The 20,429-nt window shown below is 29.5% G+C and overlaps 1 protein-coding gene across 1 annotated transcript in view; it reads right to left on the bottom strand.

The window, feature by feature from the left end:
- Positions 1-20,429, bottom strand: part of LOC129969476 (prodigiosin synthesizing transferase PigC-like) — a 77,927-nt gene that overhangs the window by 20,426 nt on the left and 37,072 nt on the right. The window contains exons 18-28 of the mRNA XM_056084061.1: positions 19,533-19,597; positions 17,286-17,433; positions 15,373-15,490; positions 12,677-12,777; positions 11,642-11,713; positions 11,450-11,556; positions 9,960-10,032; positions 9,774-9,878; positions 2,585-2,743; positions 2,282-2,416; positions 256-340 (exon numbers count right to left, since the gene is read on the bottom strand). Of these exons, the coding sequence (XP_055940036.1) occupies positions 256-340; positions 2,282-2,416; positions 2,585-2,743; positions 9,774-9,878; positions 9,960-10,032; positions 11,450-11,556; positions 11,642-11,713; positions 12,677-12,777; positions 15,373-15,490; positions 17,286-17,433; positions 19,533-19,597 (1,168 nt within the window). The remainder of the gene's footprint in view (positions 1-255; positions 341-2,281; positions 2,417-2,584; positions 2,744-9,773; positions 9,879-9,959; positions 10,033-11,449; positions 11,557-11,641; positions 11,714-12,676; positions 12,778-15,372; positions 15,491-17,285; positions 17,434-19,532; positions 19,598-20,429) is intronic.

The raw sequence follows: 20,429 nt of genomic DNA, 5'->3' as shown, positions 1-20,429 counted from the left end.
AAAGTTAGTTTTTAATTAATAATTAAAATTCTAATTAAAATTTCAAAAAAAGGGACCCCAGGTGCACATTCCCGACCTCTAAGGTATACATGTACCAAATTTGGTAGCTTTATGTCAAATGACCTGGCCTGTAGAGCGCCAACACACACACACACACACACATTGAGCTTTATTATAAGTATATAGATGGTGTGCTTATATGCAAGTAGGTTCTTGAGTGCATCGTCGCAAAATAAAATGTGATATTAAACTTACATTCCTTCGTTTTGCAAAGAATCGAAAACATTGTCATATTCCAGTTTGAAGAATTTTCAGTGCATTCCATGTGTTTCTTTGCAGCCTGTAAATAATGCAACATAATTTTACACAGGATATATTAAAAATACTTTTGAATGTTTAGAAAGATATGGAAAACTGACGAATATATCTAAGATATAAAAATGATAATCTGAATAGTCTAGCATATTATAAGTGTGTGGTGAAGAGCTTATAAGGCAGTTAACAACTGCGAAATACGGGCAATTGCTTTTGTCTTGTGGTCTTGTTACTCGGCTTCGAGCCACAAGGTCCCAGGTTCTATCCTCGTTCATAACAAATCCGCCACAAGTGAATTGTGTCGTAATGAAAAAAAATTAAAACAATCTGCAGGACTTCTATTGATAGATCCTTTTTTTTGAAATTGATCTATTTGAAAATCCATAGATTTTCTTATTTAATTGCTTTTAAGTGGTAGATATACACTTGGTAATAAAAAAGTGTTTTTCGAAGTTTGGATCCAATTTTCATGGTCAACTATTTAAAAATCAAATATTTTTCTGCAAATATTTCAAAGCACATTATAGTACAAAATTTGTTTGTGCACCGAATTAAAATCTGAAAAATAAGTTTCTAGTAAATAGCATTTTTTCTGAACAATTTTTTTTTATTTCAAAAATATTTAAAATTAACTTTTAGAATATTTTAAATAAATACTTTATGAATTATTTTTCATGTAAAATTCTTTCCATCCAGAATAAGTTTCGAAAACTAAATATTTTTAAATGGATCAAGCGTAAAATATCGAACTAGATTTTCTAATATGCATAATTTTTTTCATTAAAAAAATATAACATGCCTTCTTTTTTTATTTAAAGAAGAGAACACTGAATGCCATTTAATCGTTCTGTTTTAAACATTGCAACGAAGAAAACAGTTCAAGTTGTGGCGTGATTTAACGAATTTTAAAGTGTAGCACGGCTACAACGTAAATTTAATATTTCATACAATCCATCTAATTAGAATCTAATTAACTAAATTTTAGCTGAAAATCTAATTTTATTGTTTCGAACAAACAAGTTGAAAAATTTTCAACAGAGCTTTGAATAGTTTTTTTCCTTAAATCATATAAAAAAATAATGTTTTTGTTCAGATTTAATTTTAAATGAAATGCACATTATATGTCATAGTGTCATTTTCATTTGAAATATACCGCACCGCAACCCGCTGGTATGGTGTGGAAGTATAGATAGGACGTACTTCTCAGGTGGCATCCTCATCATCTGACCGCTATTCAAAATTACGTGATCCGTCTCAAAATAGCCCTAATGTTGCTTTAAGAAAAACGCGACCATAATATAACTAAACTAAACCAAATCCTCATCGCAAAGTTAGTGAAAGTCGTAACTTTGTTTATCAAAGTTGAAACATTATTTCGGTTTATATGCAATCGAAATCTTTATAGACCACAAATTAGAAATTGATTTATGTCGATAGGTAGAGTTTCTCAAAAACAAATTCAATAATCTATCTAGAAGCAATGATGGCATTCAATTCACGATATGCATGCGGAAATGTTACACAAATTGTTAAAAAAATTGTCGAATTCTTTTATGAAATACGTGAATTCATAACTGAACGCCTGTTTCTTTTTTTTTAAATATATTTTAAATTTCTAATAATATTTTTATATGCTGAATATCTTAACGGAAAATTAAAGTCTATATACAAATTTGTATATATTATGAGATACGCAGATTTTTGATAGCATCAATACAATGAAATTAAATTGTCAGAAGTTTGAATTTTAATTTGTATTTCAAATTTACCAAAATGGTAAACTATTTTATTTGTTGAGACGCTTATATTTATAAATATTTTTTCGAATCACTTAAGAATCATTCGATGCAATGAATTATTTATATCGCAGTATTTCATGCATGTTTTAAGAATAGCTATGGAAATAAAATAAAAAAATGTTAATTATTTAAAGAAAAATAATTATAATAATAAGGAGAACTCTTACATCGTCAAAATCTGAACAGGCATTTAATATAGCTTCAAAAGTTTCTTTAGCGGTTTCGTGTCTTAGAAATTCCATGTGGTAGTCAAATATCTTCTTTTTGACTTTTGGAAGGGAATGGTCAAAGAAGAATAAGTCCTGGAAAATAAAACTAATTAAGGAAATAAATAGTAACAAATACAAATGAAAATAGAATTTGATTCAAATTATATATTATCTTAAATGCAAATGCATAATTAATATCAACTTTGTAAATAAAAATATGAATGCTCAGAAACTCAAATAGTATAATAATTTTAAAATTACCCAGTAATATCTCAAATTAAACATCCAAGATTGTTGTACTCCATCTTTCACTTTTTCGTAGGCATAATCCAGCAATTCTGGATCGTCCAAAATACGACCAAATATACTTATCATGAAGCCTTTTGATGCTGGTGTGTTGACTCCGTAGCGAGTTATCGTCTGAATAAAAAAGAATTAAAACATTCGTTAAAAAATACCAATAAATGTATACATAATGATATAATAGGGTTTGAATTATCTTAGATATAAGAGAATAGATAAATATGCCTAAATAGGCAAATCTGTTTAAATAACTATCTAAATAACTAGATAGGTAATTTCTGTTGTAAATGTGCATGATACAGCCTGAGTAAAAACTTTAAGGCCAGTAAATTTTTTTGAGAAAATGGAAACATATAAACTGAGGAATTAAAATACCCTTTGATAGATAATTATTGTTTAAATAAAAGTAAAAAAAGTAAAAAAAATTAATTTGCAAATATTTTATTATTAGAAAATATTACAGAACATACAGGTGAATATTTGAGCCTGAGTAAAAACTTTAAGGCCAACATAGAAAATAACATATAAGAAAAAAATTGCAAATTCTTAGAAGGTTGTGTAGGAGCCATTTCTTCGAATTACTTCAAATATTCTTGTTTTCATGGATGAAACGAGTTTTTGACAAAGGGTGGGGCCGGTTTTATACCATTAATCTTCGATAGTACATTTCAGCTCTGTTGTTGATGTAAAATGTCTCTCATTTGCATAAATTCTTCTTGCTAAGTCACCCCAAAGGTTCTCGATTGGGTTGAGGTCAGGTGATCTAGCTGGCCATTTCACAGTTTCAACAATGTTGACTTGGAACCAAATTTGTGTGCTGTTACTCGAATGGATCGATGCATTGTCTTGCTGATATTTCCAATTTTCTCCAGCAAGACATTCGGCGTTTGGCAAAAGATGATTTGTTAGGACATTTTGGTATCCTTGTGAATTCATTCTACCTGAAACGAATGCAATTGAGCCCACACCAAAACAGCCCCAAGTCATGACAGACCCTCCACCTAATTGGCGCTTGGAGAATATTTCTTTTTCATTTCTTATATCATGCCAGTAGAAATTCCAGCCATCTGGACCATCCAAATTCCATATTTTTTCGTCAGAAAAAATAATTTCTATCCATTGGTTGTCCCAGGTCAAGACTTTCTGGCCAAAGTTCAAACGCTTTATTTTGTGTCTCTGCAGTAACTGAGGCTTCGTCAATTTGCTGTATAAGTGAACATTCCAGACCTTCTAATTGGGTTATAAATCGTTTTTTGACAAACTTTTAAACCTGTCGTCGGAATCAGTTTCCTGGTTGAGTACTTTCCAGTAGATGCAAGTTGGCAAACTCTTCTTTCATCACGCGGGGACAAAGCTTTAGGTCTTCCTCCAGTATTCTTTTTAGCATAATTGTCTTTCAATTTTAAAAAATTGTTGACTACAGTCTTTAATCTTCCTATCTTTATCGCAATAGCACGACTACTCATCCCTGTTGAAGACAAAGCTTCGATCTGTCCTCTCTCACGATCAGTTCACTTCTTACCCATCGCCATCTTCACAAAGATCACCAATACTTCGAAGAAACGTATGACAAATATGAAAATTGCAGCGTTGTCACAAGCTAGTAGTTGCAATGGTAATTACACTATTATATTATATTTATTTTTTTAAAAATGACTGGTGGCCTTAAAGTTTTTACTCAGGCAAAAATACTAACTTTTTAAATAACCACATGTTTCTCATAATTATGTACTTACAAATTATGTTTATGGCATTTATTTCTTATCAATAAACTTTAATAATTAATATTATTTGAATAAATTTTATTTCATTTTACATTTTCTCAAAAATTTTTACTGGCCTTAAAGTTTTTACTCAGGCTGTATAATCTTGTCTAGTGTATGGCAATGATTATGGCACGGCAATAAATATTGCATTATTGTTGGCAGACGCAACCTCAAGCATCTATTGTAAAGACAGAACCAAATGAAAAATGTTTTGTTTTCTTTGACTTCAACTACCATTTTTTATGTTTTGGACTTAAGTGATACACCCGCTTTTACACTTGCCATTATTATGCTCATAATCTATTTTAAATACAATTTATTTGAGCCCTACATTTAGTTTTGTATATTAAAGATATATTTACTAATCACTCTATAGGAAATATACAGAGTTTCATTTAAGTCAGAGATCTATATGTAATTTCTAATTAATCAGAAACAACCATATTACTTTTAGGTAGTTAAACCAATAGCTAATCCAAATATATATATCCATATATATAATGGATTTCGAATCCTGTCGGCAAATAATATGTAACATTATTTTGGTTGAAGCCGAATTCAGGTTCCAAGCAATGAATACACTTTGTAGTTTTAATTTCGTTTTGTTCTATTCCGAGTGTCAGGTATGATTTTTTACAAGAAGACGCAGCGTGACAGAAAAGCAGAAGTAAGGAAGAAGGCATAAAGAGGACGAACAAATTATCACTAGTCTAATACAAGATAGGATTTCAGGCCAAGCGCCAATTCAATACACGTGATGACCTTTGACACCTTTTTTAAGGGCAACGAAAGGGGTCACTTTCATTTGATACGTAATACTGATGGCACATTATTTTTACAACTGAATTAATTAAACCGAAAGTGGAATTGGACCACGAAATAAGAGAATATTTTACTGTGGGCTAAATTAAAATAAAGTTTTGGAAATTAATTTGGATTAAATTAAGATTTTGAAATATCATTACAACCCCACCCCACCCCACCGCAAGACTGGAATTGCGCCGGGGCCCTTTGACGCACAGCCATATCTTACAATGGTGTCTGAGTAAGTTTACATTAAAAGTATATTGAAAGTGACACCTCAGTTTCCCTTACCTTCACATTAATACAGAAATCATTCATCATTTTATATTAGAAGCATAAAAAGACCAAGAATTGTATTGATAAAAATATTATATAAACTTAATAATCAAAACTCATAACAAAATATTAAAATTTTAAATGATATAGAGCACAAAGTTATTTTGACCATTTTTCTGTAGAAACTCAGCTATTAAATTTAATTTAATGAAAACATCTATGGTATATTTGCCTATATAATTCGTAAATTCTAAAAAGTCTGACTCAACAAAATTATTAAATTAGAAATAAATCATTAAATTACTAAATATAATATCAATATTGCTATGATTTCACCCAGATGAAATATAAATATAGTTATGATTTTAAGTAAACTATTTTAGTTCTAAATAAAACACAAGATTCTAAATTTCGGATAAAAAAAAATTGGATATGAAAATAATACTTGCAAAATTGAAATATTTCATATTAAACACTTGGAACTGAAACCATAAATATAAGATTCAAAAATATCTAATGAAAATAATACTTGTAAAATTGAATGGTTTCATATAATGTAAGATTCATATATTTCAAATAAATCTTGTGGAAATGATAATAATAATAATTGTAAATTCAACAATATCAAATGAAAAACTTGGAACTAAAAGTAATAAATGCAAAATTCAGAGATTTCAAACAAAACACTTGTGAATGAATGCAACAAATTCAAGACTCAAAATACTCTTATAGTACTTGGAGGGAAAAAATGCAATATAAAAAATATTTATATTTTGTCAAAAACAAGTATTTGGTCACAGTGATAATAGAGGGTAGCTCAATAATTGACAGGGGTGTAATAATTTCCCCCGAGGTATTCACTACCTTAGTCTAATTATCATGTGCCATTAATTTATTAAGTATATAAGAATCTTGGTATGTTGCTTTTTTCGTTCACAAGGTATATATGCATAATTTTTAAATAATAAATTAGAAAAAATTTAAAAACATCATAATATTTTAAATTAAAACTCATGATATTTTGAATAATAACATAAAAAGATTATTTGCAATTATATTGTAATAGAAAAATGCAATTCAAAATGAAATGAAAAGTACAGAATCTTGAATTTAATCCGTTGAGTCAGTTGATGGAGGCCTTTTTTTAACACTAATTAACTTTTTGATAAATCATGGCACAGGTTGGAACTTTTTGAAATTAAAGAGCATAAACACAACTTTTTGATGAATCATGGCACAGCTTGGGACATCTTAAAAATAAGCAGCACAAACAATTTTTAAGAAATTTTGAGCACTGATTAACGGGAACTTCTCTATGATGACAAGGAGCACAAAAACACAAGAGGAAATGGAGCACAAACACGTCGAAGAGCTGGAACGTCGGATGAGATCATAGGTTACGGCAAGAGTAGTGATGAGCAGCCGGGTAATTCAGGAGTTCGGAAGATAGAAGATATTGCATCGGCTGGTTTAGGCGAAAGGTAAGCGGGCGTCCCAGCATGGAACATCTTTGGAGCACGGCAAGTTGCGGAGGCGCAATACAACGTCGAATTGAAAATTTTTCACAGGAAACTATCTTTATCGACTAAATAATATGTAGTGGATTTCGAATCCTGTCGGCTGAATAATATGTAACATTTTTTGGTTGAAGCCGAATTCAGGTTCCAAGCAATGAATAGACTTTGTAGTTTTAATTTCGTTTTGTTCTGTTCCGAGTGGCAGGCAGGATTTTTACAAGAAGACGCAGCGCGGCACAAAAGCAGAGGTAAGGAAGAAGGCAAAAAAAAAAAAAAAAAAGGATGAACAAATGATCACTAGTCTTATATAAGATAGGATTTCTGTCCAAGCGCCAATTAAATACACGTGGTGACCTTTGACACCTTTTTTAAGGGCAACGAAAGGGATCACTTTCATTTGATATGTAGTACTGATGGCGCATTATTTTTACAACTGAATTAATTAAACCGAAAGTGGAATTGGATCACGAAATAAGAGAATATTTTCCTTGGGGCTAAATTAAGATAAAGTTTTGGAAATTAATTTGGATTAAATTAAGAGTTTAAAATATCATTACATATATATATGAATATCACTATTTCATACAATTTTAAACTTCAATGGTTTACAAAGGCCCACCAACCAATAACCGGGGTTTCCTCGAAACAACCATCGATTAACTCAAAATGATGAAATTCAACTTTTTCATATTTAGTTACAGAATTGTGATTTTTTTGTAATTGCATTGCCTTCAAAATTTATTTGAAGATGAAAGAAGTTATGAAGAGCAATGCCTCGCTCGGAAGCACAATATTCCAGTAGTGTCAGCATTATGAGGCTGTATGCCTATGGCATGTCACGCCATAGGAAGGCGCCCGTTGCAATCTATAAAGCCACGATATTTATTGTAGAAGAACTCTTATGGTAGAATCGACGAATCACTTCATATAATCAACAAAATACTTGGTATAAGCAAAGTGGAAAGAGGACATTTTAGATAACTCGATCCATCAGCAACTTAGAAGTTTCTACAATGAAGCCATCCACTCTCCTCACACACGATGGGATCAGTGCTTCAATGTCAGTAATTGTAATTTATAGTTTAACTCTTCCACATGAACTAAAATTATATTATTACTAAAATGTCTTTACATAATATAAAACTGGGATCTCTGCTTCATTCGGATACATCTTGTGAAGGCATCTAACTATCTCAAATTATTTAGAAATAGAAATTGGAACATGAGTATAGTACTTAATTTAGAGTAATATTTAGTAATTAGTAATTAGATTTTTAATTAGTTGAAAGATTTGTACTATGAGTTGATTAATTTATTTTGTGTGAAAATAATTAGGAATAATCTTTTGAAAAATAATTTTCTTGAATGCTTCCTAATAATGCCATCATGAACCCTTTCTCCAGAATAAAAATTATGAACTTTCGACCATGATTGTCACTTTGTTCAGATTATAGAAACCCAAGTATGCATTTTGGGCACCTGTTTGTCAGTGATGGATACCAAAAATTTAGACATAGTTACAAATTTAGTCAAAAGATAACACACCAAATTGCATGTCTCAGATGTTGTGTTTTTTTAATCATCGGATTTATGTGTATGAGCGAATATTTGGACTAATAGACAGACAGGTTCTTGGCGAATTTGTTCCAAATTTTACTCTGAGCAGTTCGTTAGATTTCAAAAATTGTATACAAAATTTTCTTCGCCCAGAACTTTTTATTTTGTAGTTACAGCAGAGTTTGCAACCAGAAAGACAGAAACATTTCCTCTACTGTTCATTTCAGTATTCTGGGACGACCACTTTTCGGCGATTCTATCTCATTAAGGAGACAGACGCGGAGGAGCGCATTTCTGGAAATTTTCGTCATTCTTTGACCTTGATTTTCGCCCTCTTAGATACTATTTTTGTTCAATTTTTTTTCACGTGTATGTGAGTATCGTGTCGTTTCTGACAGTATTATTTTAATTCAGTCCGCGAGTAACTGGATTTTATTTTATTGTTAAATGTAAACATCTCTTCCTTTCATATTTCCTCTCATACCTATTTTGATGAATTAAACCCATCCTAACGCATGGCAAAAGAGCGGAGAGTTTTAGAATCCGATGTCAAACAATAAATAGCTTTCTCAAAATTTATTAGAAATTTATAAATTTAGTGGAAAGACCAGATATCAAAATTCATTCATCAATCTTAAAAAATATACTAGAAAAGTATATATATATATATATATATATATATATATATATATATATATATATATATATATATATATATATATATATATATATATGTATGTATATATGTAATGATATTTTAATTATAATTTCAATTTAATTAATTTCCAAGATTTTATCTTAATTTAGCCCATAGTAACTTCATTCTAAAAATATTTTCTTATTTCGTGATCCAATTCCACTTGCGATTTAATTAATTCCTCTCTAAAACTAATGCGCCATCAGAACTACGTATTAATTGAAAGTGATACTTCCGCTGCCCTTGTCAAAGGTCAACATATGTATTCCATCGGCGCGTTTTGTGCCGGCTGCGTTTGCTTGTAAATAAATTGCTTCCCCGAGATGGATATTATATATATATATATATATATATATATATATATATATATATATATATATATATATATATATATATATATATATATATATATATATATATATATATATATATATATATATATATATATATATATATATATATATATATATATATATATATATATATATATATATATATACAGAGAGAGACAGAGATACATAGATACTCACCTCCACTACGGTCATCATCATATGATTGCAAAATTGCAGAATACCGGGCTGGAAATATTTACTCTTGAATAGATTATCGACAAATCCTTTTTCCCAAGCTTGTTTCTGCAAATAAATAATAACTATTACAGTAGAGTAAATTTGAAACTGAATATATGTAAGCTCGTTTGATAAAAATGTAATTACCTGAATAGCGCAAATAAAGAATTTCGTCATTTGATCAATTCCCAATGGTGACATCGCACCGGGCATAACTTCTCTAAAAACAGATAAAAGATATAAACAAAAAAAATCAAGAAAAAATAGAAGAACAAGAACATTGGATAAATAGAAGGAAGTTAATAGTCTTATTACTATTACGCCGGAAAAATTATTTTTATTCTTTCATTTTATATCGAAGAAAAAACTGATTATTTAAAAATACTTTAAATCAATTCATAAAAATTGAGATATTATCAGCTTTCTCTTAAATACTTCTTAAATGTCAATAAATATCTCAAATTATGAAAGTTTACCAAATTAGTTTCAATTTAAATTATGAGATTTGTCTGTTTAAAATTCTGATAACTTTTATTACTCACAAAATTTTTCTTTTACATTTATTTACCTCTTTATATTTTTCCTTTTTTATATATAAACATAGAACTAATTTTTTTTTCTATTCTTGTTAAAATTCTAAATGAATGTTTATTTACATTCCAGAATTGAACTAGCTGTATCCTCTATTTGATTTTCTTTATAGTCTACTAGCCGCCTTTGGTTACCAGCCAGTTCGCCAATCTTAATGTTCGTTAAAATTTTAATAATTAAATATTTTATGCAATTTCTATTTTAATAGCTTCTTCATCAAAATATTTTAAAATTTCAAATTTTAATAGTCATGTAATTCACTCATAATATTATAAAATCCTTCAGTCATAACGTAATATGTCTATCTCTCATTTTTTGTTAGCTTCCGTAGAATTTATGCCTTAAATTAAAGTGGAAAGGATTAATCTTCAATTAATATAATAATATTTTTTACTGAAACAAAATATTTTTTATAATATGATTACTGAAAACAGAGTCACTGAGCGTTTAAACTTTATAGGCACTAACGAATATCTTTCTTAATTTATGTAATATCTCAAGAATTTGTCAACAAAATTTTCTCAGATTCATCATGAGCAAATCGATTAATTAACAATATTTAATTTTAAATGCATCAAGCACTAAGAAAATGAAACGAATCGTTTGAAATAATTGGCCGAAAAATGTTAAGCCTAGATTCATTAGCGTGGGAAAAAACTGAAGCCTTACTCAATTGGCGGCGGGGGAAATGAAAAGATTTTTTAATCGGGAAAGTTGGTTTTTAATTAATAATTAAAATTCTAATTAAAAATTCAAAAAAAGGGACCCCAGGTGCACATTCCCGACCTCCAAGGTAGACATGTACCAAATTTGGTAGCTGTAGGTCAAACGGTATGGCCTGTAGAGCGCCAACACACACACATTGAGCTTTATATAAGTATAGATAAATACCACATTCTGATTACAACAATATTTATATTATCAATACTAATTTCGAATAGTATTTAATTTTTACATTTTATCTAGGATTTTATAATATTAATTCTTCAAAGGATTCTAAAATGATTGCACAGTTCAAAGAAATATTGCACAAATTAGATCCGTACCCAATATTTGCTACTGAAGCATATTCATTTTCACATCTAAGTGGTGAATCAAACTCGTGCTTAATTTCTTCATCTGTTTCGGCAGCTGCATTTGTGACTGGACGAGACTATGAAATCATGACGAGTCAGAAAATATTTGAACTTGATTAAAAAATACAATTTTTGAATGACCTTTTAGTAGTTGCAGCTTACCTGCAAAATGTATATTTTATCATTCACTATGCCCCATTCAATGTCCCTGGAAGATTTATAATATTTTTCAATCTGAAAAAGAAATCTATATGTAAGGCACATTGAATATCCAATGAGCTGTCATAAATCAGAAGAAAAAATAAATCTTGTAAAAAATTTTTCATGATATTAATTCTAATATCTAAAGATAAGCTTGAATACTTTTCATACATTCGTATATTAGTGTTCTTGAAAAATGCATTAAATATTTTTCATCTGTGAAAGTTTCATCTGTGAAACTTTCTTAGATTTAGTAGATATGAAGATCATTAACAATTTTTGTTCTTCATAATATTAAGGGGAAAATGTTCAATTATTATTTATTATCAAAATGCCTCGGTAAAGGCCGTGTAGAGCACAGTGTTAACTAGGAAAGCAGAAATAAGAGGCTGTGCGAGCATACTTTGAATTCATATAGTTTTTAAAAACAACGATTGCTGATTCCCCGTTTCAGTTACCAGGAGGAAATGAAAGCTCCTGTATTTCATAATATATATTATGGGAAAGATTCCATTTTTTTATTTTTTTTATTTCTTACTTAAAACCATAAACAGCTAGAGAGAAGAAAGGTAAAAAAGACTTTGACAAAATTCCAATTCCATATCGTTCGAATGAAATTTAGTTCAAATAGTATCTTTCTTGTACCGCTTATTTGGTTTCAGCGTTCAAGATTCGCCACTAGAGGCGCTGTGGTCAATTTCAGAAAACAGCTAATGTGCACTTCACTATAGCATTACTTACACAATTCTATAGTTTTCAATGTAAATACGTACATTATGATAAAAGTATGTACTCTTTTTAATGAAATAGTGAGTTTTTAAATATACTTTATCATTATTTGTTCTTAATTTTACAAGCATTGAAAATTCATTAAATTAATCATTATTTAATCTTTTTTCTTACAAGAACAGCCAATTCCATAAATTTAAAAATTATATATTATCATTTTTCATTCTTACTTTTGACAAACATTGACAATTTACTACCACAGCTTACTTTTACTCCTAATTTTGAAAGTTGGATAGCAGCTTCTCTGGTCAAACAGCTTTCGTTTTTCGAATTTTCTCCAAGATCTTCAGTAATCGTACCTCCGGATTCTAATTTTAAAACATACATGTAAAAACTTAATCGAAAATCTGATTAAGAAACAAAAATGACATTCTAAAAATAGAATCGAAATTTTAAATTGTTTAAAATAAAGATAAAAACATTCTGTTCTAAAAAATGTTGAAAACGGGGCATTCTAAAAAAAATACTTAACTAGAATTAAAATAATATTATAATAATATTTATATCGCCAAATCGTTTTGATAAATGAATTATGAAAGATAGATAAAAGGCGCATACTTTATATAACAGCTAAATAACTAGCAACAAAACCAAATTTTATGTAACGACTTATTTTCTTGAATCATTAATTATAATTTATATTTCTTTATAGGGATTCTATAGGTTCTCCTATGCAATTAAACTTGAAGTTTTCGTCAAACCGTCAGACGTCTGTTGATTTAAAGGGTTCACATGCAAACAGGCGTAATTTTATAAACGAATTTCTCCGACTCAGGAATAACTAAAATGTTAAAATTTGACTTCGTGGTAGAATTTTTTTCATAATTACAATGCCATTTCTCTGTAAACTTCATTTAACAGAAAGTCCATCATCTTCTTATGATGCAGGAATGCATCATAAGAAAAATATGCTTCATATCTTTAGTTTTAAATATAAATTTTAAAATTTTTGCTACCTGAAAAAATACTTTAAAATTTGATATCATGAATTGCAGAATATAACTTAAAAATAGCTCAGTCAATGAACTTGTAAAAAAACTTAGGTAATCTTTCCTTTACGTTATTATTTCTACATATTTTTAATACTTTTGAATCAATAAATAGTAAAATTATTATTTATTTATTCAATAATTACTTTCTTTGTTAATTTCTTTGTGTAAGACCCCTAAAACACGAACATACGACATGATTTTTTCTCTTTGCAAACTCATATCCTGGCATCGAAAAGTGGTTTAAGTCAGCATTTATGTAGTTTCATATCTTTGAGGCTTTTAGTGATAAAATGCTGACATTTCGTACTTGGCCTTATTAGAGGATGTGGCACATTTTACTCATTGGGAATTTTTTTGTACGGGGACCGTATAAAAATTTAAATTTTGTATTTTTTAAAGTTTAATCCCCTGAAAACTTTAACTGATTTCATAGCAATTTGTACTTTTTATACGCAACTTTGTAATTTACAGTATATGTCTACGATTAATATTTCAGGAATAAAAACCGTGGTCAAGGGTTTTGAGACACCCTGTATAGGCTAATATGCATATATGAGCATTCATACGATATATTCCTTGACGAGTTTAATTCAACATTTGGTATAAACATTACATTAGAAGCTAGCTATTCAAAAAAATTTTCGTCTAAATCTTTGCATTTACTTGTAATCGAAGAGAAAGTAGACAAATCTCCTGTGTATGGATTTTATTCAAATTTGACAGAACTATACAAATTTGATGTTAAAACTACATACCAAATTTCAGCAGTCTTGACGATCAATTTTGGAAATGAAAAAGCGGCCGTAGAATTGGAGCTAATGTGGCGTTTTTGTGGTGGTCTATGCCTTTGACCGACGTGAACAGTTTTCTCTCGAGAAGGTAGTTTTATTATACCGGTAGTATCCGGTGACCTCGTTAGAGATATGTTGTTCAATAAATCATAGAAAAAGGCTGAACGAAAGCTTACGTTTCTGGATATCAAATTTCAAATTTAATTCATGTTTTTAAAAGCATTTTAAAGTTATTGTGCTCACAAAAAAAGGGGGTGGGTGGGGATCAACACAATTCTAAAATCATATTTTTCAGAGCAGCATCGACTTTTGAAGAAGGTTTAAAACATGTATTTTTGTCAAAATTTGAAGTTTTCCACTGACAATATTTTCTCTTCATATACTAAGTATAAGAGCAAGTAAAAGCAGCGTATCTCTATTATTATACTATCACTTATTGTTTATGAATTTTGCATATATGTTCAGGAATTATATGGCATTCATTTCTAAACTCATATTGCTTCTAGTCTTTTTTACTCTTAAATTCGAAGCTATTTCAAGGTTTTTCTCAAGATTTTGTGACTTACTTGGAACTACTCACTTTACATACATATTTAGAGCTATACAATCAAAATGACATGATTTTGTTTATATAATAACCGTAGCTTATATTTAGATCAGCTGAATGTTAACAGTATAAGCTTTTCTTTGTCGTGCTTACTATGCATCTTTAGGTGGTATATGATACTAAGCCAGTGGACGTTTCTATTACTGTAGACATAGTAAGACTAGCGTCCTCTCCCTAAGGTCAAAATATTATAACTGTAAATATATTCTGAAATTGTGTTCATCCTAATAAATGTTTCTTTTAATGATTTCTTTCGTTATCCCCTGGGTAATTGGATTGCTCCATAATTCGTTAAATTCTACATTAGGGTCAGGAATTTCAGCCTATCATGCAAGAGCAGCTCTTTCATAGTCAGAACCATAAATCAAGCTCCTTGTCTCTAATATAAGGATTATCCTCCTTTTGGATCCAAAGATTCTTGAATCTAAAAGGATCCCAGCTCTTTGTCTCCAGACATGGTTTTTGAATCAAATACAGGACAATTTTAATATTGTAATGACAGTAGGTACTGACCTTGCATGACAATTCTCTGATGTTTGCTCCCCAGAATGACGGACTTCATTTCTAACTTCCCGCTTTCCTTCCTTCGAATGTTGTAAGTATCTGGCTCAACAGCTCCAGAAACCACAGTCTAAAATTATTAACATGAAGTTGTTCTTAACAGATAATATTGATGAACTAGATGTATTTTTAATGCAGTGATGTTTTATAATTAAATTAAATTAGTATTGAACAAATTCATTGTTTTTCTTAAGGCATCTTCAAAAGTGACGACAGTGCTTGTTTTCACATGCATATCTGTTTTATTATTATTCAAAAACCATTTCAAAATTAATTTATTTTAATTATTTTTTCGGGCCTTTCTTAAAAATGCAATTAAAAAATAAGATTTCATAGAATTTTTTTAATGCTTTATGCATTCAGTGTTGTTTTTTCATTGAATTATAATGCTTATATGTGACTTTCTCTTATTAAATTATTATAAATTTTCTCTTAAAAAATTAAAAAAAAAATATTATTGCAATGAAGGCAGGAAACATTATATTATACTAAATACAAGCTAAACACCGAAAAAAATCCTTCCATTTTGGATAAATGGAAATAAATTTTACTTTTTACAGGAAAAACAAATAACTAATACAAGGTGATAGATACTAATACAAAATACAAATAAATAAGTGACATAGAAAATAAAATAACAAAAAACATCAAAAAGAGAGAAAAAATAAATTTTAGATAATAAATACAATGCAAAAATTTAGGGTTGCATAATTTGAAAGATAGTTCGAAAGGATGATTTTCAAAGATTCAATACATCAGTCAAGCGCAAGCGTGTTAAAACGATTAATTAATTCAAGAATACACAACAATCACAACATCATATGTCCTCTGAAAAAGATATTATTGTATGTGCTAAGTGGCAACGGATTATTTTTAATGATCTTGATTATGATTTAAAGGGGAAAAAAACATTTTCTAGAATTTTTATTGATATTCATTTGGACTCTTTATGTATTGAAATTTTACCAGAATATTGTAGACGATCAATAAAGAGATTTTATTTATATTTTTTTTAACATTTGATCAGGGTTATATCAAAATTTCGATCATATTCACGAATAGAAAAGTTTACGAAATTTTAATACAGCATAAGAAGTATTGTGTTTTATGGCAACTTAAATCAGTCATATATCGCTTATAGAAATTTGAGAGAAGCTACAGCTTACTTATACAGAGGTGTTGTTGTTTCTTATGGCACTTAGACAAGCCTGCCGTTACGAAGATAGCGATTCAAGCCGATAGAGAGTGCGTCTCTTGTTTTAGTAGCGCCAACTAGAGCCAAGAGTACGACTTCGCCACTCACGCATCATTCATTCGCTTGCACAATCCATTTTTACAGAAGGGCACATTCACACAACTCACAGATAGAACAGAGGAAGACCAACCATGTCCGAACCGTGACTCGAACCCAGGACACCCAGATCACGGAGAAGACGCGCTACCCCTATGCCTGGACGCTGGCACTTATGCAAAAGTTTGATATCGATATAATATTTTTGAAAGCTGCACATGCTGTGAATACGTTTGGAAATACATACGATATAACAGCGACACATTTTGATTGCCCTATTGCACTTAAGCAATCATTTTGATATATGTATCATTTTCAGCTTTCTAATAATTCATTTACAGTAACAAGATAATTTATTACAGTAAATGAGATTACATTCCTAAAACTATGTATACCGTACAACATATCTTAAGTTCTTTTTTTAATCGAAACTGTTTGTATAAAAATACCTTCCAATTTAAAATGTAATAAAAATAATAACAAATGTTGCCACCCATTTCCAAAAGTCTAAAAATTTATGCGGTGTAATCTTTTCATCGTTAATAAATCATTATAAATATTTGCACAGCATTACCTCTCCTAATCCATAATTGGCAGTTATGGTAATGTAGGAAGGATTGTTAGTAACTGGATCACAAGTAAACATCACCCCTGACACCTCACAAGCAACCATTTCTTGAATAACAACAGCCATTGGAGAATTCAATACCTGACCATATCGTCTGAAATTGAAAATAACAAAAAATGAAATGAAATTTTGATCCAGTTAATAAGATCTATATAAATAACCTGACAATTTTAATTCCTACTTATAATGTATAGTAACAATAATTCAAATTGTGTTTTAACATAATTACACAGATAAATAAACTATTTCATTAATATTAAAAGCTATTTGTTTATATGTATAGAACATAGATAAAATTACTTTTCTGAAAACTTAATAAATTTTAATGAAACGTTTTATATGTATAAAGTGTGAATTAAAAGTGCGTCGCTAATTAGAGCTTCATTAGGAATAGATATAAAAAATACCACTTGTTTTGTGTCGTCTCATAATACATTGAAGAAATTGGAGTTTTCATTAATGAAAAGTGTGCCTTTTGTAGGATTAGATCCAAAATGTAACATATTTACTTTTAATTTACCTAATTTAAAGTTAATATAATAATTATTGTTCAAATTTTGTATCAAAATATTTTGAAGGCATTATATTTTTGGGCCAATGGTTTGTTTCAATGCTGTTTGTTTTCTGTTTCAACATTCATTGTGAAGTTTCATTCACTATTATATTTGCGTATACTATCAAAATACTATTTTACGTCTTTGAATGCTTTTTTCTGACATTCTTAATGACATTTTACAAAAAAACTTTATAAATTAAAATCTAATGAATATTTTGTTTAAATTTGATATAATTTCTCAACATGTTCAATGGTTTGAGCTACATAATATTGTTACCAACCTGTAATTTTGCTTCCCATCACGAATAGCGACATCGTAAGAAAGACCGTTTTAACGATCATCCCTGCTGGTGCTGATCGGGTGACGCGTCAGTAACCTCAGAGCTTGGCGACAAACTTGGCGACCATTTACCGACTTTGGCGACAAAATGGATAGTGCTGGAAACTTCGAGAATTTTATTGATCCGTCCATTAAGAACCCAAATACGCCTGATTGGTCTAGAAGATTCTCAGCCCGCCTCCCGGGAATTATAAAAGGACGGTAGTCTCAAGCTGCCGTTAATTGTAGTCGGAGCCGCCGACAAGTAACGAGACTTCGAGAGAATAGCGAAGCAACGGCGGAGTGCCAGCGTTGCGTGGAGCGAGTGCTGAGCTGAGATATGAGCATCGAATTCTGTTGTCTGCTGTGGAAGCAGCGTCGTATCTTTTGTGTAGTAGCAAGTTGTGAGAAGTAGTGAGTCGACAGCTAAAGCAAGGAGACAGTGAGAAGTTCAGCCGTCATCTCTCCTGCTGGATTCTGTCTGGCCGCTTCGTGTGCTGTGAACAATTACTACTTGTGGACTACTGTCTGTCTTAGTGTGCTGTCCTGTGTTCATCTCGACTGTAAATATTTGTCGTATGTGTACTCGTGTACTTCATGTAAATAAACGTCGTTATTTTCTACTGAGGCCTGCTGATTAGGTTCGCACACCATACACCCACTATCAAGCGAACCCGGCGATGAAATCCCTAACAATATATAATTTCGTCATTTACAATTATTTTGCAATATTTTAATACTTAAAACGCGAAAAAAATTAGAAGTTTCATATTATTTTCCAGTAAAATACTAATATTAAAAGACAAGGTAAATGTAAATGTAAAATATTTCTTATTTTAGGAGTCAATTAAAAATCTTTCTTAAATTATCTTTCTTAATTATCTTAAATTATCTTTAAACGAAACAGATTAGAAAATTGAAAATTGAAAATTTTCACCTCAAAGAAGAAATTCAAAAATAATTTTTAACACATTCATATAGTATTTTGTAACATGTTTCAAAAGATTTATCCCAAACATAGTTTCATTTAATATTTAACTATAAAAGGGATGGTCAATGACTTTTCGGAAATAAACTGACAATGCGGAATGTAAAAAATTCGTGGAAATCATTCCTTTCTTAATTTCTGCCGTGTGAATGTACGATAATCGATTTCTATAACCCATCATTATTTATTTTCAAAAAAACATTCTTTTTTTTTTTCTTTTTTACTTTTCAGGAACAGCAATAACAATGCAAAGAATAAGAACTTTTCACTAGCAATTAATAAGTGATTGAAAGAAAATTATATGAAAAACTCAATGAAACATTTTAATACCTTTTATATTCGACAGCAATATGTCCAAATTGAGATGCCCAACACTTTTTGACAGCCGAAAAAATCTGTTGAAAAAAAAATCATTATATCTATAATTTTCAATCAATGCATTCATGAATTCAACTTTAAATTCATAAAATGCTTTTCTTTCTTTTTTGCAATGGTATTCTCATGCAATTTTATTACATAATTAAATAGTTCGATTCCATTCAGGCAACTTAGTTAACACCTCAATAGTAGCCTATACCTATACATAGGTCTATAAAACATCAACAATACAGCATTAACTTAAGGAATCAACAATTAGGCATTAATATAAGTAAAAGACCTCTTAATTTAAAAATTCAAAATGTAAAATAAAATTCAAAATTCAGAAATTAATTTTTGAAATTGTAATACATTTATTATTAATTAAAATTATTATTTTGGTAAAAGAAAATACGAAAATTTTAAACAAGCATGAGTTGCAACTTTAAAAAAATGAAGCTACGTCATCTACTGAGAACCGTATAATAGAATATAAAAAAATAATAACACTACAATAGCAGATCTGAACTTTTGCCAGTCACATGTTTGTCAATGTGTATATTTTACAAAAATGGAATAAAAAATTAATTCAGAGAGTGAAATTCATAAGAACTTGTATGTAAACCTGTATGTTGGGTGAAAGCCATTAAAATTTTAAATTTTTTTAGCAACTGAACTCTATTTTAAATTTTAAATGTAAACAAAATAGAATGAGATCTGTTGGTTTATCATCAAGCAAGTGATAAAAATGGCTACATAATAATATCAATATAAAGTAAAAATGCCATTTTAAAAATTAAAATAAACAAATAATAAATTAAAATTAAACAAAATAATAAATTTCTAATAAAAAATAATAAATTAAAGTTA

The sequence above is a fragment of the Argiope bruennichi genome, chromosome 5, assembly GCF_947563725.1.
Source record: "Argiope bruennichi chromosome 5, qqArgBrue1.1, whole genome shotgun sequence".
NCBI classification, from domain to species: Eukaryota; Metazoa; Arthropoda; class Arachnida; order Araneae; family Araneidae; genus Argiope; species Argiope bruennichi.
The sequence above is the reverse complement of the archived record's forward strand: the minus strand, read 5'-3'. Positions and strand labels throughout refer to the sequence as shown.